Source organism: Heterodontus francisci, chromosome 10, assembly GCF_036365525.1.
Source record: "Heterodontus francisci isolate sHetFra1 chromosome 10, sHetFra1.hap1, whole genome shotgun sequence".
Taxonomy (NCBI): domain Eukaryota; kingdom Metazoa; phylum Chordata; class Chondrichthyes; order Heterodontiformes; family Heterodontidae; genus Heterodontus; species Heterodontus francisci.
The window spans coordinates 12,951,570-12,977,125 of record NC_090380.1 but is presented as its reverse complement, the minus strand read 5'-3'; the positions used below and the strand labels follow the sequence as shown (position 1 = coordinate 12,977,125).

The 25,556-nt window shown below is 45.9% G+C and overlaps 1 protein-coding gene across 2 annotated transcripts in view; it reads left to right on the top strand.

Moving 5' to 3' along the window:
* Positions 1-25,556, top strand: part of phex (phosphate regulating endopeptidase homolog, X-linked) — a 183,949-nt gene that overhangs the window by 149,574 nt on the left and 8,819 nt on the right. For both annotated transcript variants that reach the window (XM_068040120.1, XM_068040119.1), the window contains 9 exons: positions 4,192-4,293; positions 5,396-5,473; positions 8,659-8,762; positions 10,195-10,253; positions 12,455-12,509; positions 14,021-14,088; positions 16,710-16,840; positions 19,993-20,058; positions 21,746-21,850. In XM_068040120.1, the coding sequence (XP_067896221.1) occupies positions 4,192-4,293; positions 5,396-5,473; positions 8,659-8,762; positions 10,195-10,253; positions 12,455-12,509; positions 14,021-14,088; positions 16,710-16,840; positions 19,993-20,058; positions 21,746-21,850 (768 nt within the window). The remainder of the gene's footprint in view (positions 1-4,191; positions 4,294-5,395; positions 5,474-8,658; positions 8,763-10,194; positions 10,254-12,454; positions 12,510-14,020; positions 14,089-16,709; positions 16,841-19,992; positions 20,059-21,745; positions 21,851-25,556) is intronic.

Genomic DNA, 25,556 nt, shown 5'->3' with positions numbered 1-25,556 from the left:
AGGTGATGCACTTTGGGAGGTCTAACGAGGCAATGGAATATACAATGGATGGTAGGACCCTTGGGAGTACAGAGGGTCAGAGGGATCTTGGAGTGCTTGTCTATAGATAGAAACATAGAAAATAGGAGCAGGAGTAGGCCATTCAACCCTTCGAGCCTGCTCCGCCATTCATTATGATCATGGCTGATCATCCAATTCAGTAACCTGTTCCTGCTTTCGCCCCATACCCTTTGATCCCTTTTGCCCCGAGAGCTATATCTAACTCCTTCTTGAAAACATACAATGTTTTGTCCTCAACTGCTTTCTGTGGTAACGAATTCCACAGGCTCACCACTCTCTGGGTGAAGAAATTTCTCTTCATCTCAGTCCTGAAAGGTTTACCCCGTATCCTTAGACTATGACACCTGGTTCTGGACTCCCTCACCATCGGGAACATCCTTCCTGCATCTACCCTGTCAAGTCCTGTTAGAATTTTATAGGTTTCTATGAGATCCCCCCATCACTCTTCTGAACTCCAGCGAATATAATCCTAACCGACTCAATCTCTCCACATACGTCAGTCCCGCCATCCCAGGAATCAGTCTGGTAAACCTTCGCTGCACTCCCTCAATAGCAAGAACATCCTTCCTCAGAAATGGAGACCAAAACTGCACACAATATTCCAGGTGTGGCCTCACCAAGGCCCTGTATAATTGCAGCAAGACATCCCTGCTCCTGTACTCCAATCCACTTGCTATGAAGGCCAACATACCATTTGTCTTTTTTACTGCTTGTTGCACCTGCATGCTTACCTTCAGCGACTGGTGTACAAGAACACCCAGGTCTCGCTGCATATTCCCGTCTCTCAGTTTATAGCCATTCAGATAATAATCTGCCTTCCTGTTTTTGGCACCAAAGTGGATAACCTCACATTTATCCACATTATACTGCATCTGCCATGCATTAGCCCAACTTGTCCAAATCACCCTGAAGCCTCTCTGCATCCTCCTCACAACTCTCCCTCCCACCCAGTTTTGTGTCATCAGCAAATTTGGAGAAATTACATTTAGTTCCCTCATCTAAATTATTAATGTATATTGTGAATAGCTGGGGTCCCAGCAGCGATCCCTAAAGTACCCCACTAGTCACTGCCTGCCATTCGGGAAAAAGACCCATTTATCCCTACTCTTTGTTTCCTGTCCACCTACCAATTTTCTATCCATTGTAATACACTACCCCCAATCCCATGCACTTTAATTTTACATGCTAACCTCTTATGTGGGACTTTGTCAAAAGCCTTCTGAAAGTCCAAATAAACCACATCCACTGGCTCCCCCTCATCAACTCTACTAGTTACATCCTTGAAGAATTCTAGTAGATTTGTTAAGCATGATTTCCCTTTCACTGTTTTCACTGGAACGACGGAGGTGGAGGGGCGACATGATAGAGGTTTACAAAGTTATGAGCGGCATGGACAGAGTGGATAGTCAGAAGCTTTTTCCCAGGCTGGAAGAGTCAATTACTAGGGGACATAGGTTTAAGGTGCGAGGGGCAAAGTTTAGAGGGGATGTGCGAGGCAAGTTTTTTACACAGAGGGTGGTGAGTGCCTGGAACTTGCTGCCGGGGGAGGTGGTGGAAGCAGATACGATAGCGACGTTTAAGAGACATCTTGACAAGTACATGAATAGCAAGGGAATAGAGGGATATGGGCCCCGGAAGTGCAGAAGGTTTTAGTTTAGGCAGGCATCAAGATCGCGCAGGCTTGGAGGGCCGAACGGCCTGTTCCTGTGCTGTACTGTTCTTTGTTCTTTTGTAAATCCATGCTGACTCTGCCCAATTCTACCACTGTTCTCTAAGTGCTCTGCTATAAAATCTTTGATAATGGACTCTGGAATTTTCTCCACTACCGACATCAGGCTGACTACTCTATAATTCCCTGCTTTCTCTCTACCTCCCTTTCTAAATAGTGGGGTTACATTAGCTACCCTCCAATCTATAGGAATTGTTCCAGACTCTATAGAATCTTGGAAGATGACCACCAATGCATCCACTATTTCTAGGACCACTTCCTTAAGTACTCTGGGATGCAGACCATCAGGTCCTGGGGATTTATCGGCCTTCAATCACTGAAGGCAGCAGCACAGGTAGATAAGGTGTTAGGAAGGCATATGGGATATTTGCCTTTATTGGCCGAGGCATAGAGTATAAGAGTCGGGAGGTTATGAGGGAGCTGTGTAAAACGCTAGTTAGGCCACAGCTGGAGTACTGTGTACAGTTCTGGTCACCACACTATAGGAAGGATGTGATTGCAATGGAGAGGGTGCAGAGGAGATTCACCAGGATGTTGCCTGGGCTGGAGCATTTCAGTTATGAAATCAGACTGGATAGGCTGGGGGTGTTTTCCTTGGAGCGGAGAAGGCTGAGGGGGGACCTGATTGAGGGATACAAAATTATGAGGGGCATTGATAGGATAGATAGGAAGAAACATTTTCCCTTAGCGGAGGGGTCAATAACCAGTGGGCATAGATTTAAGGTAAGGGGCAGGAGGTTTAGAGGGGAGTTGAGGAGAAATATTTTCACCCAGAGGGTGGTTGGAATCTGGAACACACTGCCTGAAGGGATGATAGAGGCAGGAACACTCACGACATTGAAGAAATATTTAGATGAACACTTGAAATGCCATAACATACATGGCTTCGGGCCAAGTGCCGGGAAATGGGGTTAGTTAGGACGGGTGCTTGATGGTCAGCGCAGGCGAGTTGAGCCGAAGGGCCTGTTTCTGTGCTGTAAAACTCTATGACTCTATTTGGGGAGGTCAAACAAGGCAAAGGAATACACGATTAATGGGAAAATACTGAGAAGTGTACAGGAATTGTGGGGCTTTGGTGTGAATGCCCACAGATCCCTGAAGGTAGCAGGACAGGTCGATAAGGTGGTTAAGAAGGCATATGGAATCCTTTCCATTTATTTATTTATTTATTTAGAGATACAGCACTGAAACAGGCCCTTCGGCCCACCGAGTCTGTGTCGACCATCAACCACCCATTTATACTAATCCTACACTAATCCCATATTCCTACCACATCCCCACCTGTCCCTATATTCCCCTACCAGTTACCTATTCTAGGGGCAATTTATAATGGCCAATTTACCTATCAACCTGCAAGTCTTTTGGCATGTGGGAGGAAACCGGAGCACCCGGAGGAAACCCACGCAGACACAGGGAGAACTTGCAAACTCCACACAGAAAGTACCCAGAATCGAACCCAGGTCCCTGGAGCTGTGAGGCTGCGGTGCTAACCACTGTGCCGCCCCTTTGTCCCTTTGTCCCTTTAATTCCATGGGTTTTAACTTTGCTGACAAGTATGTTATGTGGCACTTTTATCAAATGTCTTTTAGAAGTCCATGTACACCACATCAACTGCATTACCCTCAGATCAATCCTCTCTGTTACCTCATCAAAAAAAACTCTATCAAGTTGGTCAAACATGATTTGCCTTTAACAAATTGGTGCTGGTTTTCCTTAATTAATCTACACTTGTCCAAGTGTATGTTGTTTGTGTCTAAAAACTTGCCCACCACCGAGTTTAAACTGACTGGCCTGTAGTTTGCTGTAGTTGTGGAGAAGCAATAAGCAGGGGGACATAGATTTAAAGTAAGTGGTGGAAGGATTAGAGGGGGTTGAGGAGTAATTTCTTCACCTGGAGGGTGGTGGGTTCTGGAACTCACTGCCTGAAATATTGGCAAGAAGCAGAAACCCTCATAACATTAAAATACTTGAATATGTACTTGAAGTGCTGTAACCTACAAGTCAGTGGACTAAGAACTAGAAGGTGGGATTAAACTGGATAACTTTTTTTGGTCAGTACGGACATGATGGGCTGGATGGTCTCCTGCTGCGTTGTAAATCTTTGTGTTTCTAAAGTCCACCAATAGAAACGACTGTGAATCTTGGTGGAGAAGAGGATTCATTGAACCATCAGTAGGGGGGGGGTGGGTGGGGTGGGGGGGGGGGGGGTTGGCCTTTATTTTCCAATCCTTTCTAATCCAGGAACAATGAGGCCAATGGAGAGTCCTGGGTTAAGATTTGATAATGTAGCTCAGACCAGGGATCAACCCAAGGATTTACATGATCTGGCTCTCACAATACAACACATTTCAATACACTGTCTCATCAATGAATGTTTCAAACTTGTGTTCCTTTGTTTACAGACTGAAGATTTGGTCGCTGGTATTCGGTGGGCATTTGTGGACATGTTGGAGGAGGAAAATGACTGGATGGACATGGAAACCAAGACCAAAGCTAAAGAAAAGGTACGTTTTGTGTATTTTTAAAGTTTACAAGTTGGCAGAGCTGGCATGGAGCCTTGGTCGATGGGGGGGGGGGGGCAGATGGATCAATCAAGTGAGGAATCTGGAAGAGCAGATCGAGTGGGGAGTCGGTTTGCCTGTAGATCAAGCATTTCTATCACTGCCACTCATCGATCAGATAACCTTCGCTAAGTTTGGTGACAAATTCAGGATAGTCACCATGTGTGTAACAGGAATGCACACCAAAGGCTGAATTTTATTCTCCCGCCACCGGGCGAAAAAGATGGTGGCCCGCACTTATAGGCTGCACGCCGGTGCAATCTAGCATGCAGCAGCTCATTTAAATACGCAGGGCGGGCACAATTTTTAAAGGGCTGCCAGACCTGTACAGAGTTGAACCCCGTTACCTGCTCCCCCCACCCCCCCCCCCCCCCCCCACAGCACTGTAAATAAATTTCTGACCCATTACCCCCTCACCAATACATTGAAAATAAATGGCTGCCCCATTCACCCCCCCACCCCCTCATCACCCCTGTTCAAAACACTCACATTGACAATTTGACCTCTTCCTCCATCCCAACTGCACAAAGTGCAGAAGTCACCCCTTCCCCCTCACTACCACCCCCCCCCTCTCGAAATGCAGAGTTGACCCCTTACCCTCCTCCCACTTCACTAAAAATAAGCTCCCCCCACTTCCCCACCTTGGCGGTGCCAGCTTTCCCTGGAGGGGAAAGTGAAGGTGCGTGAGTACCGCCCATCGCACAGAAGATCCCAGACAGCCAGTAAGATCGCAGTGAGTGGTACTTAAATGTATTCTTTCATTTATTTAAAGTTGGGTCCCGTCACCAATTGGCGGGGGTCTGGCACGGAGCCTTGCCGCCTCCAGGAGATCGGGCCCGGCAATCCTGGCCTCGGGGTCTGTGCCACAGAGTCTGGGGTCAGGAGCTCAACAAAATCCTGGCCCAAAACTCGATCAGAGTGTAGCAGGACACACAGCATGCTGCAGCTACCATTGTGTTACACTGCAGAAGTTATTTACTAGGAACTCCTGCTAGTTCCATTCTGTTGGATTAATTGTTACTAATTTCTTGAATCTTCATTTCAGGCACATGCAGTTCTGGCCAAAATAGGATATCCCAACTTCATACTGAACGATACCATCATTAACAATGACTTCAGCGATGTAAAGTACCTGAATTCTGGTTGAACCTCTGTTGTTTTCCTGAAATTTCTGTTTCAATGTGTCCCCAGTTATGCAGTTAACCAGATATGGATGCAAAGTACCTGATCCATGTGGTCCATGCTGACTGAGAAACTAAATATGGAAGGAAATTAACATAATTTCTTTCAATTGCTAGATACCTCAGGTCCTTCGAAATTCATTTTTATGTTTATTGATGAGCTTTTGTGTTCATTAAGCAGGGTAGGTGTGAAAGATGAAACTTATTGCACCAAGTGTAAAGCAACTAGATTAAGTATCCCAGCATCAGATTTAAAAGGCAGACATCTGTGAGCAATGTTGAGGGTTTTCTCATTATCTTCAGTTAGAAAAATAATCCAAACTACAAAGCAAGAAAACCACCAAGATGGGGGTCCTTTTGAACAACCAGCTCCTCCCAGGACCATCACATCCTTAACATTATCCTCTTCAGCCATTGGGATTCTCGGGAAATTCCAGGGCAACAAATGTGTCCATCCTCTTTGTAATGACCCCTAGCCCCTATCTCTGTAACCTCCTCCAGCCCCGACAACCCTCCCTATCTCTGTAACCTCCTCCAACCCCGGTGAGAAAGGGGTCTCGGGTTCCCCTTCAGCCTTCACCTGGTCTTACCGTAACTGGGCTTAATTTTAAACACACCGTGTTTTTAGTTCCCCCCGGTGAATCGTTGTTCACCGGTTTTCCAATTATAAGGCAAAGAAACCAGCACAAACAGGTTTTCTCAGGTTTAAAGAAGAAAAATTGAAATTTATTCAACTTAAACTCTAATGCTGTTAACGCCTACAGATACACGGCATGCCCACGCTAGCATGTATATGCAATACACACATGCAGATAGAAGCAGAAAAGAGCAGAAGAAAAAATAAAGTGAAAAGTTTGAGGCAATATCTGAAGAGTTTGTGTTACGGTTCTTCGAGCTCACTGTAGAGTCCTTGATTGTAGGTAGTTCTTGCTTTTCGTTGGGGCCCAGTATTCTTAAACCTTGTTCGACGTAGGAGACTTTTCTCTCTTGGAGTTCAGGTGTCTTCAGTGGATTCAGGGGCTTGTGAGAAAGAGATGGGAGCAGACAGGAGAAAGATCTTCTCAGTCCAGGAGCAAGCAGTCTTTCTGAGTTCAAACTCTCTGTGGCTAGTTCAAAACCCTGGACCAGCCAGTTAGTCTTGTGACCAGCCGGTCCAACCAGTCCTGGCCCCTATGGATTGCATCACCCCAGCCGGCCCTGGAATGCACTTCCCCACCCCCTCACTGTCCGGTGATCAACATCCATTGTGGGTTGACTGTGTCAGGGAATGGTCCTTTGTCTGCACAAGCACTGTCTGTTAGTATACAAATATTTTTTCCAGCCACGGTTGATCTGTTCAACAAGTAATTTCCTTGCTCCAGCAACAGTTCAAAATCAATGTTCATACGACAAACCCAATGTGCCTCATTCTTGGCAGGTGGGGGCCTACATGACACTTTCTCTTCATGGCACTTGGGCATAGGGAGGTGGTAAATGGCCCCTTATATCTCACTCAGTCTAATTTTCACATACTGAAATCTCATAGTTGTAGAATGATCTTGCATTTAAATAAACACCTCTCAGGAGCCCCCCCCCCCACCCCCTCAAAGCACTTTACAAACAATGAAGTACTTTGGAAGAGCAGTCACTGTTGTAGTGTAGGAAATCTAGGCAATTTACACATAGCAAGGTCCCACAAACCACACTGTGATAAGAGACCAGATAATCAGTTTGTGTGATGTTGATTGAGGGATAAATATTGGAAAAGACACCAGGGATAACTCGCCTGCTCTTCTTCAAAATAGTGCCAGGGATCTTTTACATCCGCCTGAAAGATAGCACCTCTAATAGTGCAGCACTCCCTCAGTACTGCACTGGAGTGTCAGCGTAGAATTTGTGGGAGATTTCTCCCGATCTCCTGTCGTAACTCTGGCAGTAACCCTGGAGAAACATTGTCAGCGATTGTTTCCATCGTGTCACCAGGGTTTCCACCGATCTGCTGGAGTGGGGCTTGAACCCCTGGCCTTCTGAGTCACAGGTGAGAGTCCTACAAACTGTCGGAGGTCAAAGGCAATGAGTCAAAGGTAACTGACCCATCCCTGACAAACAGCTTCATTGATGCTGTTTCTGTTCAAATTAATGGGAGATGGGTAATCTCAAACACTGGAATTCTGTCTAAAAAGCCAATGTTTTCACCCAGACTTCAATTGAGTGACTGGATAACTTTCCTGTTCTTTTTGAACAGTTGTCCTATAATCTGTATTACTGTCTGCACCCACCTTTCTCATGTGGGCAGTTCTAGTTTCTCCCTGTATTTTAACTGTCGGTAACAGGAGGTGGGATCTTATCCCCTTTAAAAACAATCATGTGTTGGGACCATTTCTGTCAGTGGGCCCGCTGGCACGATCCTATCGGAGGCAGCCTCCAGATTGGCCATCTCCATGTCCACCAGGATGGCGGGCAGATTCCTGAGGCTGCCTTGGAAGGACGGCAGCCTCATTGGCAGAGACGGGTGTTGCCACTGTAGGAGGGGACCGAGAGGGCACTTCCATCTTGAGGTGCCCTCTGAAGAGATTTCTACCTCTTTTAAAATAAGCTCGAGCTGCTGATGCCTGCACCTCTAATGAGGTGGGGGAGGGGGGGCTGGTGGGAGTGGGAACTGAAAGAGACCTCCAGTCCCCCTGGTCTGCTGCCTGCAAGCCGCCCCCAGGCACCTGCTGGCCTTTGGCCACAGCAGTGGACCCATCCATCCCCGGGAAGATCCCAGCGCGTCCCGGATCTGTCCCTAAGCGGGCCTTTAAATATTTAGATTGGCTACCTGCCACTGCTGGGCAGGTAGCCCATATCCCTTCCACCCCGCCTCTGGAAAGATTGGCCGGAGGCGGGAACGTGTCGGCTTGCTGACTCGCCGGACTCACATCCTACCTTCCTTCTGGTGCAGCTGTCAAAGCCACCTGGGTGGGAGTGGGAAGATTCCGCCCAGTGTGTCCAAAGCGACAGTGTGAAGGCTGGTCAGTTGGCTGAAGCCAGCTGAGAGTCCCAGTCGGTTCCTGGTACAAACCCTCGACCCTTGTCTTAGAGAACACTATAGGAGAGGTGCTGCTTTCTTGTTTGGGGGTCTAACTCGGTTTGTTCTTTGCCTACACAGCTGAATGTTTCGAAAACAGACTACTTTGAAAATGTGCTGCAGTCCCTTCAGTTCTTCGCTCAGATTGGTTTCGCACACTTAAGGAGTCGTGTTTCGAAGACAGAGTAAGTGTGTAAATAGAATCATAGACTGGTTACAGCACAGAAGGAGGCCATTCGGCCTATTGTTTCTGTGCTGGCTCCCTGCAAGAGCAACTCACCTACTCCCACTCCCCTGCCCTTTCCCTTTGGCCCTGTAATTTTTTTCTCTACGGTTGCTTATCCAATTCCCTTTCGAAAGTCATGACTGAATCTGCCTCCACCACACTCTCAGGCAGTGCATTCCACATCCTAACCACTCGCTGCGTAAAAACATTTTTCCTCATGTCGCTTATGTTTCTTTTGCCTATCACCTTAAATCAGTGTCCTCTGGTTCTCCATCCTTCCACTAACAGGTACAGTTTCTCCCTCTCTCCTCTGTCCAGACTCCACATGATTTTGAAAACCTCTAACAAATCACCTCTTAATCTTCTCGAAGAAGAACAGCCCCAGCTTCTCCAATCTGTCCAGGTAACTGAAGTTCCTCATCGCTGGAACCATTCTTATGAATCTTTTCAGCAACCTCTCTGAAGCCTTCACATCCTTCCTAAAGTGTGGTGCCCAGAATTGGACACAATACTCCAGTGGAGGGTGAGCCAGTGTTTTATAGAGATTCACCATAACTTCCTTGCTTTTGTACTCTCTTCCTCTATCTATAAAGCCTAGGATCCCATATGCCTTATTAACTGCTTTCTCGACCTGCTCTCCCACCTTCAACAATTTGTGCACATATACCCCGAGGTCCCTCTGCTCCTGCACCCCTTTTAGAATTGTATCCTTTATTTTATGTGTTGCTGGTCTGTTTGCCTTTTGATATCCTGCCGGCACAAACAAGGCATGCTAAGCTCACGCACGTTGTGACCCAACAATCCTCCGATCCCCATGAATAAACTGAGGTCACACCTCCTGGTGACCTCCAGCACTGACTCTATCGGAATATGGAGGGTCAGTGCCATACATTTGTCACTACAGGCCCCTCCCAAGTACCCACCCAAACTGTTTTACCACTAGAGCAGAGCTAGTGTCCAAAGAAGTGATGGGCGCCCTCTTTGGTCCCCTCATAAACGGAGCCAGACATTGCAAAGTTCTTTACAGTATTTTTTAAATGTCCTCATCTTTGAGGGTCTAGGCCCCTTGAGTCAGGCAGTAGGTCATTTTAAGGAGTGAAAAAGCTGTTCAGTGGAGTTCATTAATCCTGATTCTGGTTAAATGCTCCAGTCAGTTGTTTTACTGTGTGATACACAGCACTTTGTGTCAAAATATGCAGAGGTAATTACACTCAGATCTGCTACTCAAATATACACTATTGTGCTCGAAAGAGAGATTCTGCATTTACAGAGGGTCTTATACCATCTCTCCAAACCTCTCTGAGTGAGATGCATGCACTGAACTGCTTTGAAATGCAGAGAATGTTGTTAAGCAGGTGATTTATCGAATCTGACTGTGTCCTTATTTGCAGATGGTACACCAATCCCACCACGGTAAATGCCTTCTACTCCCCAACAACTAACCAGATCCGTAAGTATTTTGTTTGACTTTCAGCTTTTGGTTGGATGAAGCTGCACTTTTCATTTTTCTGAGTGGAAGTATTTGAGTATGTAATGTATGCTGGGTTGTGTTAACAGCTGCCAGGCTGCACTGGCTCTTGCATCCTCCACCGTAATGGGACAGTTCCCTCTGTCACTGTGCTTCATGTTGTCATGTTGCAAGACCAGATGTTTCCGTGGGTACCTCATAGAAATTGTTGGATGAAAACAGACCAAGGTCCAGCAGTTCTCCTCTCACCATCCTGGGACAGCAGAACTAGACATCAGAGGTGGTGGTGAAAAAGAAAGACTTGCATTTATATAGAGCCTTTCACGACTTTGGCACGTTCCAAAGTGCTTTACAGCCAATAAAGTACCTTCTTGAAGTGTAGTCACTGTTCATAGAATCATAGAATGGTTACAGCACAGAAGGAGGCCATTCAGCCCATCATGTATGTGCTGACTCTCTGCAAGAGCAACTCACCTAGTCCTACTTTGTTGCCTTTTCCTGTAGCCCTGCAATTTTTATCTCTTCAGATAATTGTCCAATTCTCTTTGAATGCCTCGATTGAATTTGCCTCCACCACACTCTCAGGCAGTGCATTCCAGATCCTGACAAATTGCTGCATAAAAAGTGTTTTCTCACGTCATCATTGCTTCTTTCGCCAATCCCCTTAAATTGGTGTCCTCTGGTTCCGGATCATTCAGCCAATGGGAACGGTTTCTCCCTATCTACTCTGTCCGGACCCCTTATGATTTTGAACACCTCTATCAAATCTCCTAATCTTCTCTTCTCTAAGGAGAACAGCCCCAGCTTCTCCAATCTATCCACGTAACTGAAGTTCCTCATTCTTGAACCATTCTCTTGAATCTATTCAAATGATATGTTGGCCTTCATAGAGGATTGGAGTACAGAAGCAGGGATGTCTTGCTGCAATTATACAGGGCCTTGGTGAGGCCACACCTGGAATATTGTGTGCAGTTTTAGTCTCCTTATCTGAGGAAGGATGTTCTTGCTATAGAGGGAGTGCGGCGAAGGTTTACCAGACTGATTCCTGGGATGGCGGGACTGACGTATGAGGAGAGATGGAAGTCCCACAGTAAATGGTGCAAAGGCAGGTGGGAATGTCCAAATCGTGTCAGGAATATGGCCCCTCGAGCCTGTTCCATCATTGAATTAGATTACAACTGATCTGCACCTTAACTTCATCTAACCTCCATGGTTCTGTAACCCTTAATACCTCCACCTAACAAAAGTTTATCAATCTCAGTTTGAAATTGCAATTGAACCCCCCCACCCCCATTGCCTCAAGAGTTTTTTGCTGCTGGGGGGAGGGGGGGCAGCGGGGGAGTGAGAAAGTTCTAGATTTCCACTATCCTCAGTGTGACAAAGCACTTCCTGACATCACAACTAATTTTAAGATTATCCCCCTGTCTGGACTCCCCCACAAGGGGAAATAATTTCTCTGTGTCTACCCTATCAGTCCTTTAATCATCTTAAGTGCCTCAATTAGATCACTTAAGGCGAGGCAATATAACTTTAGTCCATGCAGCCTTTCCTCATAATTTAACCCTTTCAGCCTCGGTATAACTGACACAATCCACACTGGGGCTCAGCTCTTGATATTCACTTCCGTCATCTCCCAAGGTCTGGCTCCCTCCGATGCGAGTTCTACATGGGCAAGAGGAGGAAACCATGCAAGTGGGTCAGAAACAATGGGCAATGTGGCGGGCAATGCCATGTTCACCTCTTTGATATGGAGCTGCCCAAAACTGGTCAGATGTCACTGCATTGGTCAGAAATGGGCACGGGTAGGCATCTGGACCAACAGAACTCCACCAGACTGAGTTGTCCTGATTTATACCCATATATCGGGCATGAAGCAATCAGAAAATTTAGGTTCATACAGAAAGTAATCATGTTAGTGGGTCTTGAACAGTATCACGCAATGGGTGATAGCAAATCATTTTACTCATCCCATTGAAGTCAAATGAAAAGGAGATTAGGCAAGATGTAAAACAGGCTGCTGATTAGCGATCACCCAGTTAGTGCTCCCACCCAAGAGCAACTTAACCCCCTGTGTTTGAGGCCCGATTGGAGGATGGAGTTCAGTGTTCCATAGGTGAAAGGTAGGGAGGGGCTGTTACCATGACCAATGATTAAACACATTCTTGTTTCTTTTCCTTTTGCAGAATTTCCAGCTGGAGAGCTTCAAAAGCCATTTTTTTGGGGAGAACAATATCCTTTGTAAGTGTCTACTGTCACGCTGATCTGTTTGACCCACGCAAATTCTAACCTTAACCCTGACACAGTCACTCGTGCAGTGTTGTATCTGACCCCATCATAACCCTCATCCTATCCCTCCCCACCCCAACAAGTATTGATCTCTCTCTGGGTCACGGGTCCTGCCCTCCATGTGTGAGCGATGACAGGCTAGTCTGTAAAACACCATCACAGCGTTCAGCCTGCATGAGACTGTGTAATAAAGCGGAGTTTGCTCCTGAGCACTAAATCTCTTTGGAGCTTTGTGAGATGTAAAGACACAGCTGTTGCTCTCTAGGAGGACAGGTGTGCAGAATGGATGAAGAAGGAGTATATTTTACAATGTTTTCCAAACAAGCTGAGGCCACTTTCTTTTCTGAAAAACGTCAGAAGAGAAGTCCAACAAGGGAGGAAAGCAGTCTGGAGTCACAGAAAGAAGTGAAATTTTTTTAAGGATATTTATTCTGGATCAGCTGTGCCAGCATCATCTTAGAGGCACACTCTCACCTCTGAGTTACAGGATCATGCATTCCAATCCCACTCCAGGCTGACAGTCCAGTGTTGTACTGAGGGAGTGCTGCACTGTTGGAGGCACTGTCTTTCACATGAAACGTTCAGATGAGGCCCGCCTGCCGTCTTTGAAGAAGAACAGGGGAGTTATTGCTGATGTCCCCTGGACAATATTTATTCCTTAACCAGCGTCATTAAAAACAGATAGTCTGGTCTTTATCACATTGCACAAATCGGCTGCTGCATTTTCTACATTACAACAGTGACTACACTTCAAAAGGTCTTATTTGGCTGTAAAGTGCTTTGGGAAGTCGTGAGGTTGTGAAAGGCGCTATACAAATGCAAGTTCCTCCTGCTGCTCAGCTGCCTCACATAGGGAACCAAGGTGAGGGAGGGGTGAAGCGAGCATCCACTGGCCAAATGCAAACTCTTCTAAAATAACTGCCACAATCGTGTCCCATGCATTTCAGGGTCACAATCAAGAAATTGTTACTTTGAGGTAAAGTTATTGTAAAAGAAAGTACTTGTACTTATATAGCAGCACTCATATCCTCAGGATATCCCAGAACACTTCACAGTCAATGAGGTGTAGTCACTATTGTAATGTAGAGAAACATAGCAGCAAATTAGCAAACAGCAAGGTCCCACAAACATAGATGAGATAAGTGATGAGATAATCAGTTTTAATGGTGTTGGTTGAGGAATCAACATTGGCCAGGAGATCTCCCTGCTCTTTTTCAAATGACACAGCCAACTGAGAGGGCAGTTTCATGTCTCATCCACACCTCCAACAGTGCAGCACTCCCTCAGTATCACACTGGGGTGGGGGCAGCCCAGAAACTGTGCTCGTGACCTGGAGTGGGGCTTGAACTCCCTTCTGACTCAAAGGGACATCGCTGAGCCACCGCTGCCACTTTGGGACAAATAACATGAGGCCAAACTGATGCCAAAGTGCCAAGTATCTCAGATATTGTTTTTGATTTCAGGTCCATCAGCTATGGTGCAATTGGAGTCATTGTTGGACATGAATTCTCACATGCGTTTGATGATAATGGTAAGAGTCACTGGCCTCAATTAAGAAATACTTTCTCTGCAATTTAATGAAACTTTGTTACTAATCTGAAGTCTGACTGCTGGATTGGAAAGAAATGGGAGTTCTTGCAGAAATACATGCCTTACTGCTGACTCCACAGCTCTTTAAATGATCTAGTACTTTGTCTTCGCTTCCTCTTATTTTGTTGTCTTGGCTTATTACAAGCCATTCAGTTGCTGAGAGGGCGAGCAGACAACTTCCACCCAACTCTACCAACTGTAGTGTGTAGAGCAGCGGGTCAAGAGAAGGAATATTGAAACACTGTCGAGGATTCTGTACCCATCTATCCTGCCTCCTCATTCCCTCTGATCCTCACCAGTGTTAGTCTGCTGGCTTCACTGTGAGCAGGTCAGGAACTCCTGGCATTGTAGTGACTGTCAATGCAGGTTGGGCAGGGAGTGAGAAAGCAAGACCTCTATTGCAGATGGCGAAACAGGTTGAAAACAGTCGGAGAAAAAACAAGACTGGGAAAACTCAGGAATTGCGTCTAAATGATACAAAGCTTGGGTTTTAGAAGTCTTGGCATTTAATCCATGATATCACTGACCAGTGGCTATGGTACTGGAGTTGGCACCTCAGATGTTGTAAGTTCAAGTCCCACGGAATTGAATTCAATAAATCCAATCATTTGTGGGCTGGCACCAGAGAATGACCACCCAGTCTGCCAAATTGTTGTAAAAATCTAACTGATTCACACATGTCCTTTTCAGCAAGGCAGTTTGCTATACCAGCCTGGCCTGGGCCTACAAGACCCAAGCTGTCTTGATGCGGTGCCCGGGGTGGGGGTGGGGGCAACTAGGGATGGACAATAAATGCAGTGCAACCAGAGTCGCAAGAACGAGTTTTAAGAAGAAACATTGGAAGTGGAAATAAAGACTGAGAGCGCCAAGGAATTTTGCAGTTTGAGTCTCTGGGAAAATTGGACATCGTGTGACTGTGATTTCCTGATATACGTGGTTGATGGAGCCTCCCCATTTGTATGCGTTTGGGAAAATTGACTTTCATGCGTTTGTGTGTGCAATATGAAGTTGAAGGCTTAAAGAGTAGAGAGATAGGATATTTTCTTCTGAATGTGGAATCCTGGTACACAGCTTGGAATCCTTGGGAGCAGATATTGGGAATCCATTGGGATTTCCTGCCTTTTTTTAATTGACGGGGATGCGCACACCATTTTCTAAGACATTGTCCCAGCATGCATGGCTCCATGTCAGGAGCACCTTGTAACATTCACCTGAGTAAGTAGGTCACACACTGCCTGATCAGCCCATGCTTATAGAGGTTTTTACTTGGGAGACATCTCAGCCCATAATACTCTGAATTAGGTTTCCTGGTAAATACAGTGTGTCCCAAAAATATATCTATTAGTGCAACATCAATGACAGACTCAAATCCCACCAGTCAGGGGAGACAGTTTCAATTTAATCCAATAGTCCCTTCTACTTCACTTTGACTTTCCACTTGGCAATGCCAGTTAATCAGAGACAATGGACGAGGCTCCATTCTCTGCAGTTTCCTGCTTAATCCAAGAAGGGCACCTGACAAACTAGATGCAAGCTTAGATCAGGACATTCCCTGGTAAGGGGAATTGTGCCCTATTACATTGTATTATGATGCACGTTATAGCCTCTAGTTCACTAGATAGATGTGGACAACGAAGGCCATTCGGCCCACCTTGGTGCAACTGTCCAGAAGCACCCGATAATCACCCCTACTGTGGCATCCAGTTGTTTTCTTTAAATGATTCCAGGCTTTCCATCTCCAGCCTAAAGACAATTCCAAGTGTTGGTCACTGTTGATGTGAGAAACAACCTCCTGATATCAGTCCTACATTTTCCTTTTAGGGGTTTGAATTAGTCTCCCCTTGTCTACTCCCATAGTTTGGTTGAAGTAATTTTTTGAATCTATCTCTTGTCAATACATACCCCTATAAACTCATCTCTGTCTCCTTCCTCCCAGGTTTCTCCAGCTTTTCCATATACCTCTGACCCCTGACCCTGATGTTCAAACTAATGGCTCCTTCCCTGCTCTGCCTCAGCTGCTGGAATGTCTGAGTGACCAGAACTAGATAGTAGTCTGATCAGAGCATTGTTCATTGACCAGCCATCTTCTGACTTGTCTTATCCTCTTTTGATGATGTAGTTCAGCTATCTATTAGATTTGTAGATTAGTGAGTGGACAAATCTAACAAAATTATAAGATGGAAAGTCATCAGGTCTTCATGGAGGGAGTGGACCATGCTTGACAAAGATGTTAAATTTCTTTGAGGGGCCATCAGGGCTCATGGATGAAGGGAACTCCATGCATATTGTTTATCTAGACTTCAGCAAGGCTTTGGATTAAATGCCACGTAGGAGGCTGCTCCGTGGGGTAGAAAAGGACAGAATGGGTGGGCATTTATTGAAGTGGATCAGCTACTGACTGCAGCAAGGGAGACAAGGACATTCACGGGGCAGCAAGGAATAAGTATGGTCGATGGTCAAAAAAAAAAATCTCATATATGGAATATATTCCTGGAATTTTCACTTCAGTCTACATATGTTGCAAAAGAACTGTTGCTTTTTCTTATTTTGTTTCATTTGTAGGTCGAAAATATGATAAAAATGGAAATTTGCATCAGTGGTGGAGCAATGCATCAATTTCAAAGTTCAATGATAAAACAGAATGTATGATAAAACAGTACAATGACTACTACTGGGCACAAGCTGGGTTACAGGTACGTACTGGGGACCTGGTGGGCTACAGGGACACACTGAGGACCAGATGGGCTGCAAGTGGTGATGTGTGCTCGGATTCTGACATCTATTTCTGGAAAATATTAAAGACTTAGACCCTCCCATCCCCGGAATACACAGACGCCTCCAGCTGTTACTCTGGTGCAGTACTGAGGGAGTGCTGAAATGTCAGAGGTGCTGGGCGAAGGCAAGGAGAAGCTCCAGTGGAAAATGAAGAGAGAAGGAACCAATTTGTTGGTTCCGAATATGTGGATGCGAAACTCTACATCCAACCCTAATCCTAAACTTAACCCCCTTTCCATGAAATTTTATTTTGTGAGTTTTATTCCATCCCTGTCCCCAGTGCTATTTGAACTTGAACCTTGGCACCCTATTTAACCCTGAACTGTGCTTCTGGCCCCATATCCTATCCAATACCAAGACTGCCTACTTCCAACTCCATAGCATTGCATGTGCCTGCACTTACTTCAGCTATTCTGCTGCTGAAATCCTCATCCATGCCTTTTGTTACCTCCAGACTTAACCATTCCAATGCTGTCTTGGCCAGTCATGCCTTCCACCTTCCTTAAACTTGAGCTCATCCAAAACTCCGCTGCCCGCGTCCTAACTCACACCAGCTCCTGTTTATCCATCACCCTTGTGCTTCCTGGCCTACGTTGGCTCTCAAAGAACAAAGAACAAAGAACAGTACAGCACAGGAACAGGCCATTCGGCCCTCCAAGCCTGCGCCGATCTTGATGCCTGCCTAAACTAAAACCTTCTGCACTTCCGGGGACCGTATCCCTCTATTCCCATCCTATTCATGTATTTGTCAAGATGCCTCTTAAACGTTGCTATCGTACCTGCTTCTACCACCTCCCCCGGCAACAAGTTCCAGGCACTCACCACCCACTGTGTAAAAAAAACTTGCCTCGCACATCCCCTCTAAACTTAGCCCCTCGCACCTTAAACCTATGTCCCCTAGTAACTGACTCTTCCACACTGGGAAAAAGCTTCTGACTATCCACTCTGTCCATGCCGCTCATAACTTTGTAAGCCTCTATCATGTCACCCCTCCACCTCCGTCGTTCCAGTGAAAACAATCTGAGTTTTTCCAACCTCTCCTCATAGCTAATGCCCTCCAGACCAAGCAACATCTTGGTAAACCTCTTCTGTACTCTCTACAAAGCCTCCACATCCTTCTGGTAGTGTGGCGACCAGAATTATATGCAATATTCCAAGTGTGGCCTAACTAAGGTTCTGTACAGCTGCAACATGACTTGCCAATTTTTATACTCTATGCCCCGACCGATGAAGGCAAGCATGCCGTATACCTTCTTGAATACCTTATCCACCTGCATTGCCACTTTCAGTGACCTGTAGACCTGTACGCCCACATCTCTCTGCCTGTCAATACTCCTAAGGGTTCTGCCATTTACTGTATACCTCCCACCTGTATTAGACCTTCCAAAATGCATTACCTCACATTTGTCCAGATTAAACTCCATCTGCCATTTCTCTGCCCAAGTCTCCAACCGATCTATATCCTGCTGTATCCTCTGACAATCCTCATCACTATCCGCAACTCCACCAACCTTTGTGTCGTCCGCAAACTTACTAATCAGACCAGCTACATTTTCCTCCAAATAATTTATATATACTACAAACAGCAAAGGTCCCAGCACTGATCCCTGCGGAACACCACTAGTCACATCCCTCCATTCAGAAAAGCACCCTTCCACTGCTACCCTCTGTCTTCTATGACCGAGCCAGTTCTGTATCCATCTTGCCAGCTCACCTCTGATCCCGTGTGACTTCACCTTTTGTACCAGTCTGCCATGAGGGACCTTGTCAAAGGCTTTACTGAAGTCCATGTAGACAACATCCACTGCCCTTCCTTCATCAAAAATCTTCGTCACTTCCTCAAAAAACTCGATCAAGTTAGTGAGATACGACCTCCCCTTCACAATACCATGCTGCCTCTCGCTAATAAGTCCATTTGTTTCCAAATGGAAGTAAATCCTGTCCTGAAGAATCCTCTCCAATAATTTCCCTACCACTGACCTAAGGCTCACCGGCCTGTAATTTCCTGGATTATCCTTGCTACCCTTCTTAAACAAAGGAACAACATTGGCTATTCTCCAGTCCTCTGGGACCTCACCTGCAGCCAATAAGGATACAAAGATTTCTGTCAAGGCCTCAGCAATTTCCTCCCTTGCGTCCCTCAGTATTCTAGGGTAGATCCCATCAGGCCCTGGGGACTTATCTACCTTAATGTTTTAAAAACGCCCAACACCTCCTCCTTTTTGATATCGACATGACCCAGACTATCCACACTCCCTTCCCTAGACTCATCATCCACCAAGTCCTTCTCTTTGGTGAATACTGATGCAAAGTACTCATTTCGTACCTCGCCCATTTCCTCTGACTCCACGCATAGATTCCCTCCTCTGTCATTGAGTGGGCCGACCCTTTTCCTAGCTACCCTCTTGCTCTTTATATACGTATAAAAAGCCTTGGGATTCTCCTTAATCCTGTTTGCCAATGACTTTTCATGACCCCTTTTAGCCCTCCTGACTCATTGCTTAAGTTCCTTCCTACTTTCTTTATATTCCTCAAGGGCTTCGTCTGTTCCCAGCCTTCTAGCCCTTATGAATGCTTCCTTTTTCTTTTTGACTCGGCTCACAATATCCCTCGTTATCCAAGGTTCCAGTCCACTTTAAGTTTAAAATTCTCATCCTTGAATTCAAATTCCCCTCCCTATCTCTGTATTCTCCTCCAGTCCCAGTCCCACAACCTTCTGAGATCACTATTCTCCTCCAATTCTGGCACACATCCACAATTCCCTTCGCTCCACCATTGGTGGCTGTGCCTTCAGCTGCCTTGACCCTAAGCTCTGGAATTCCCTCCTAAACCTCTCCGCCTCTCTACCTCACCTTCCTCCTTTTAAGATACGTCTTAAAACCTACCTCTTTTACCAAGCTTTTGTTCATCTGTCCTAATATCTCCTCATGCGGCTCGGTGTCAAATTGTGTTTGATAATGCTCCTGTGAAGCACCTTGGGGTGTTTTTCTACATTAAAGGCTCTATATAAATGCAAGTTGTTCTAGTGCGGGTGTCTATAAAGCATGGTTATTAACCTTGTGTCTTCTAGATAAAGGGGCAGAGAACTTTGGGAGAGAACATTGCCGACAACGCTGGGCTTCGCCAGGCTTTCAGGGTACAGTAACGCCATAAACACTTGCACTGGGAGTTTCCTCTGGTTTGTCCTGATCGGTGACCATAACATCAGTCAAAACTCCGGCTATACTCTGTAGAAGGGCTGTTGCTGAATCTGGAAAACCTCCAAGGCATTGGGGTGAAATTCAATTGAGCTGATTTCTAACTGGCCATTTCATTGAGTTAAAATAATGCACAGATATTAACCATTGCACTGAAAATAGCACAAGGCCCAATCCCACATCGGTCATGTCACTATTCCACTCAAAGGGTAAAAAAATTACAAGGACAGAGCATGTTAGCAGGATTAACTGGATAGCCAGATGGTCTCCTTTTGTGCCATATGGCTCTATAATTCTATCAGCTCAGCTTGGCCAACTCCTTGAAACGGAGCCATATGATCCCCGTCAAACAGCTGGTAATCTTCACTCAACATTCTCTCTATTAAAATTACACACTGAGAAAGCTCTGTTAACCAAACCTCTGGAACTATCCTTCTCCTCCCCCACACAGCCCTGCAAACACACCTCCCCCCTATGCTCCAGCCTTGTCACCAAAATACAACTCAGAAAGCCTGATCAGAGGGCCTGATGACGAGGCCTAGACTCTTAAATAGCAGAAGAGAATTGGCAGCAGGTGTGGAAGCAAACGCTGACAATTATCCACTGCAGCAGAAGGCGCAAGGGGCCAGCTCACGAGAATATATCAAGTAGACAACATCCTGCAAATCCTTCCCAAATTCCACCTCTCCCCAGGGAGGATGGGGAGAAGGGTTTAAGTCAGGGCAGCTCACTGCTACGCAGGTTGCGACCGTGGCCTTGCATTCTGTTGTACTGGCCAGCAAGCTGGAGATGCAGAGAACACAATGAAACGCTCAATTCTGGTAGATCTGGGCCTGTGCCCCTGGGGCCTACCCACCGGAGAATGGGCCTCCCTGACATTGTGTATCTGTTACTGTCAGTCACAAGATCATGCACCTTTGAGGCCAGAACCTACCCGCAGTAAATACAGGCGAAGCACCAGTGGCTATGTATACCAGTCGGAATGGGCAGCATTTGGGCTCTGCTCGAGACTCGGGCAACACCCCACAGTTAGGAGCCCTCTCTACTCAGACTTCCCCCACATACCCTGACCAGGCAGCGATGAGCCAACTTCAATCACAGAATGGTTACATCACAGAAGGCGGTCATTTGGCCTGTCATCTCCTTGCTGGCTCTCTGTAAGAGCTACACATCTAGTCCCACTCCCTTACATTTTCCCCATAGCCCTTCAATTTTCTCCTCTTCATCTCATTATCCAATCATAGCCAAAGCCAAGTACCCAACTCTGGGAGATCTGTCTCTGTGCAGGTCGGCCCTTCTCAATCTGTCTGAATCAGCCAGACCCAAACAACACCACTTAGGTTACCTTGGCCCTCAAGGGTTTGTGGTCCTCAGCGTGAAGCACATGTATTCTCCTGTGAATAGTGCGTGCCCAATTTGTGCATAACCATCAGGAAATAAATATTTGAGTGCAATTGTCTCCGCCAATTAAAAATTAGGATTCGAAAACACTGGGCAGCTGAAAACAGAAGTAAAAAACAGGGTAAGGATTATGCAACAGCATGCAGTGGAACTTCACCGACTCTGACCATTGTCATATAATTGTGTTGCTCACCTATTGATGACGATGAATGTGTTTCCCTCTAGGCCTATAGGAAATGGATAAGGGAGAAGAGAGGAAGCAGGGAGGAGGCACTGCTGCCAGGGCTGGAACTGAACAACAATCAGCTTTTCTTTTTAAGTTACGCTCATGTGAGTGGTGCTTCATAGCATTGTTATACCAAAAATAATCAATGCAAATTACATTTAAGTTGGCACAATCATAGTGAATATGCTGTGTGCTCAGATTACCCGAATAAAATGGGTGATTAGGGTCAGACATGTTCTGGGCTGAGTGCCACTAGCATACCCTGTACAAGTGTTCAAAAGCAGACTTGAACCTTGGGCTTGTTACAGGTGAATTTTTCAGTATTCAGCTACTTTTGGAGAACTTTGTCCCAGATTTCTCCGAGTAATTTATCATTGCTATAAAACAAAATTCAGGATCTGGGAATTCCAGTGGGGATATCCCTCTTTTCCTGTTGCTTGGAGAAGGAAGGAATGGATGAAAGGCTTGCATTAAAGAAACCTGACCCACAGGACCACGCCAGAGACATCTACCTCCTACCTCGGAATGTCTGAGGAAAACTACCTTCACTGGCTCTGATTCCACAAGTCAGAAGTGACAGAACTGTGCTGTCTGCTCCAAGCTGGCTTAAAGGCATCATCCACAACAGCACTCAGGGTCATCACTGTCCTGACCTAAACCCTCAGGTTCCTCCAAGCAGCCAGGTAGAGGGGGTTGAGAGTAGGGGGGAGCTTCAGCAACAGCAGCTGATTGGCAATGCATAGATGTAACAAGCCACTTGCTGATCTGTTGCTCATTCAGGCAGACCCCAGCACATCATCCTTCGGAATCAGCAGAGACCCAAGCATACTGGAATTGATTTTTACACATCACAGGGTTCTCCAAAGTCCCATGACCTTTGTGAACCATAAGACCCTCCTCCACTCCATCCATCTGTAAGCCGTCCGTGACCAGCAGTGCACAATCAAGCAGTTCAGTGCACTGATACATGTTTATCTAAAGACAATCCTCTGTGCCTGGGCTATTTGTAGGAGAAGGCAGGCTGGTCCCAGGAGGTGAAGGCTCCACCTCTTCAGGACTGGCATGTGATACCATTGAAACAGCCACAAATAACAGTGGAAGAAAGGTACAAGGTCAAGGCAGAAGATCATTTTCAAACCAATAAGCACCTTGATGCCTGGACAGATCAGGGTTATCTTACAATAAGGCCCCACCAGGGTCTGCAAGGTTATCACATGCTCCATTACTTTTTTTTTATTTGTTTGTGGGATGTGGGCATCTCTGGCTAGGCCAGCATTTATTGCCCATCCCTAATTGCCCTTGAACTGAGTGGCTTGCTGGGCCATTTCAGAGGGCATTTTAAGAGTCAACCACATTGCTGTGGGACTGGAGTCACATGTAGGCCAGACCAGGTAAGGACAGCAGATTTCCTTCCCTAAAGGACATTAGTGAACCAGATGGGTTTTTACAACAATCGACAATGGTTTCATGGTCATCATTAGACTAGCATTTTAATTCCAGATTTTTTTAATTAATTGAATTCAAATTTCACCATCTGCCATGGCATTTGAACCCATGTCCCTAAAGCATTAGCCTAGGCTGTGGATTACTAGTCCAGTAACATTACCACTACACTACCACCTAACCAACTGCCCAAAGAGAAGCTTAACAGTGAAACTCACAGAGGAGAGGGAACCTGGACATAACACGACACAAACAACCAGTGGGAAGATATCCCCGCTGAAACATCCTTTCAGGTAGCAAAAGCCATAAGGGGGGAATTCTTATACAGAAAACCTTGTGCTAAGTATCATGTCAACCCAATGTGCCAACAATCCTTTCAACATATGATAAACACAGTGGGCTCATTCTAGCTGCAGCAGCACTGGCCTCTGCACTAACGCAAGACCCGTGGATCCCTATCCTTCCGTCTGCTAATATCTTATTCTGCACCACTTGATAAAACATGCAACCTAATCCAGTCACCTGAGAATGATTAAGGTATGGTGACCAGAGAAGGGGAGGACAGCCGTTCAAAGCCCAAGAGCTGTCCACAGAACATTTTATCTAATAAGGATCTCCAAGTGTGCCAGTCCATTCACAATGCAGCTGGGTTAGGGGGCTCTGGCCACGTCAATAATTGCTCCCCCTACCGTCCAGCTCCACACAGCTTGGGTCAAACTAACTGGACTTTCCTGCTCCCTGATGGTCTTCCTCCAGGCCAAAAGTCATGATTCTCTGCTCTGCAAGTTCAGCAGAGCTACCAGGGGTATCTGCAACGCTCAAGACAGATTATTCTTGCAGGAGGATGTATCCCATGAGAAAGGGTTCGGTATTATTTTTTTATAAAATCTATCATTGTGTAACAGGCTTGACTTCACTCAGAAAGAATCCAACTTATTAGCGCCTGACTTGGCAGACAGTTTCATGATTTAAGCTCCAAACCCCACAATCCCTTAGCAGCTTACAAGGTTACAACTTGTGCTGATATAATCAGTGCAAGCTCATTCTCCCAGCCGAGTCACCATTTTGCTCACTAAATAGGCTTCCTGCTGCTTCTCTGTTGTTTTAAAAATGTCACTCCATATTTTAATGTCTGGGCCCAGCTTATAACATGCCATTCTGTTTCCAAATCCCAGTGCCACTGCCTACAGTTGCTTCTACACAAAGTGGCAATGTGCTCCTTGAATGTAGCCGATATGACTCAAGAGGCTTAACACCAGTCAGAGTGAAGGACCACTGCCAACTGGAGCGATGAATTTTGGAGGCAATACAACGAAGTTGAGTAGATTGCTTCCTGGGATGAGAGGGTTGTCCTATGATGAGAAACTGAGTAAATTGGGTCTATACTCTCTGGAGATTAGAACGATGAGAGGTGATCTCATTGAAACATACAAGATTCTGAAGGACACTTGAAGGTTGATACTGAGACGCTGTTTCCCTGGTTGGGGAATCAAGAACATAAGCAATAGGAGCAGAAGTAGACCATATGGCCCGTCAAGCCTGCTCTGCCATTCAATATGACCATGGCCAATCTTTCCCAACTCCACTTTACGACCCGCTCCCCAGATCCGTTGATTCCCTGAGAGACCAAAAATGTATCGATTTCAGCCTTAAATATATCCAAATTAAATATATATATATATATGTTGGAGCATCCACAACCCTCTGGAGTAGAGAATTCCAAAGATTCACAACCCTCTGAGTGAAGAAATTTCTACTCATCTCAGTCCTAAATGATCAGCCGCTTATGCTGACACTGTGCCCCCGTGTTTTAGATTCCCCAGCCAGGGGAAGCAACCTCTCAGTGTCTACCCTGCCAAGCCCCTTCAGAACCTTGTATGTTTCATTCTCACTCTTCCGAACTCCAGAGAATATAGGCCCAACTTACTCAACCTCCCATCATAGGACAACCCCCTCATCCCAGGAACCAGTCTAGTGAACCTTTGCTGTGCTACCTCCAATGCAGGTATATCCTTCCTTAAATATGGAGATCAAAACTGCACACAGTACTCCAGGTGTGGTCTCACTGAAACCCTGTACAATTGTAGCGAGACTTCCTTATTCTTGTACTCCAATCCCTTTGCAATAAATGCCAACATGCCATTTGCCTTCCTAGTTGCTTGCTGCACCTGCATGCTAACTTTCTGTGTTCCTTGTACAAGCACTCCAAAGTCTCTCTGAACATCAACATTTAGAAGTTTCACACTTTCAAAAATATTCTGCTTTTCTGTTCATCACACTTCCCCACATTATATTCTACTTACCACCTTGTTGCCCATTCACTTAACCTGTCTATATCCCTTTGCAGCCTCTTTGTGTCTTCCTCAC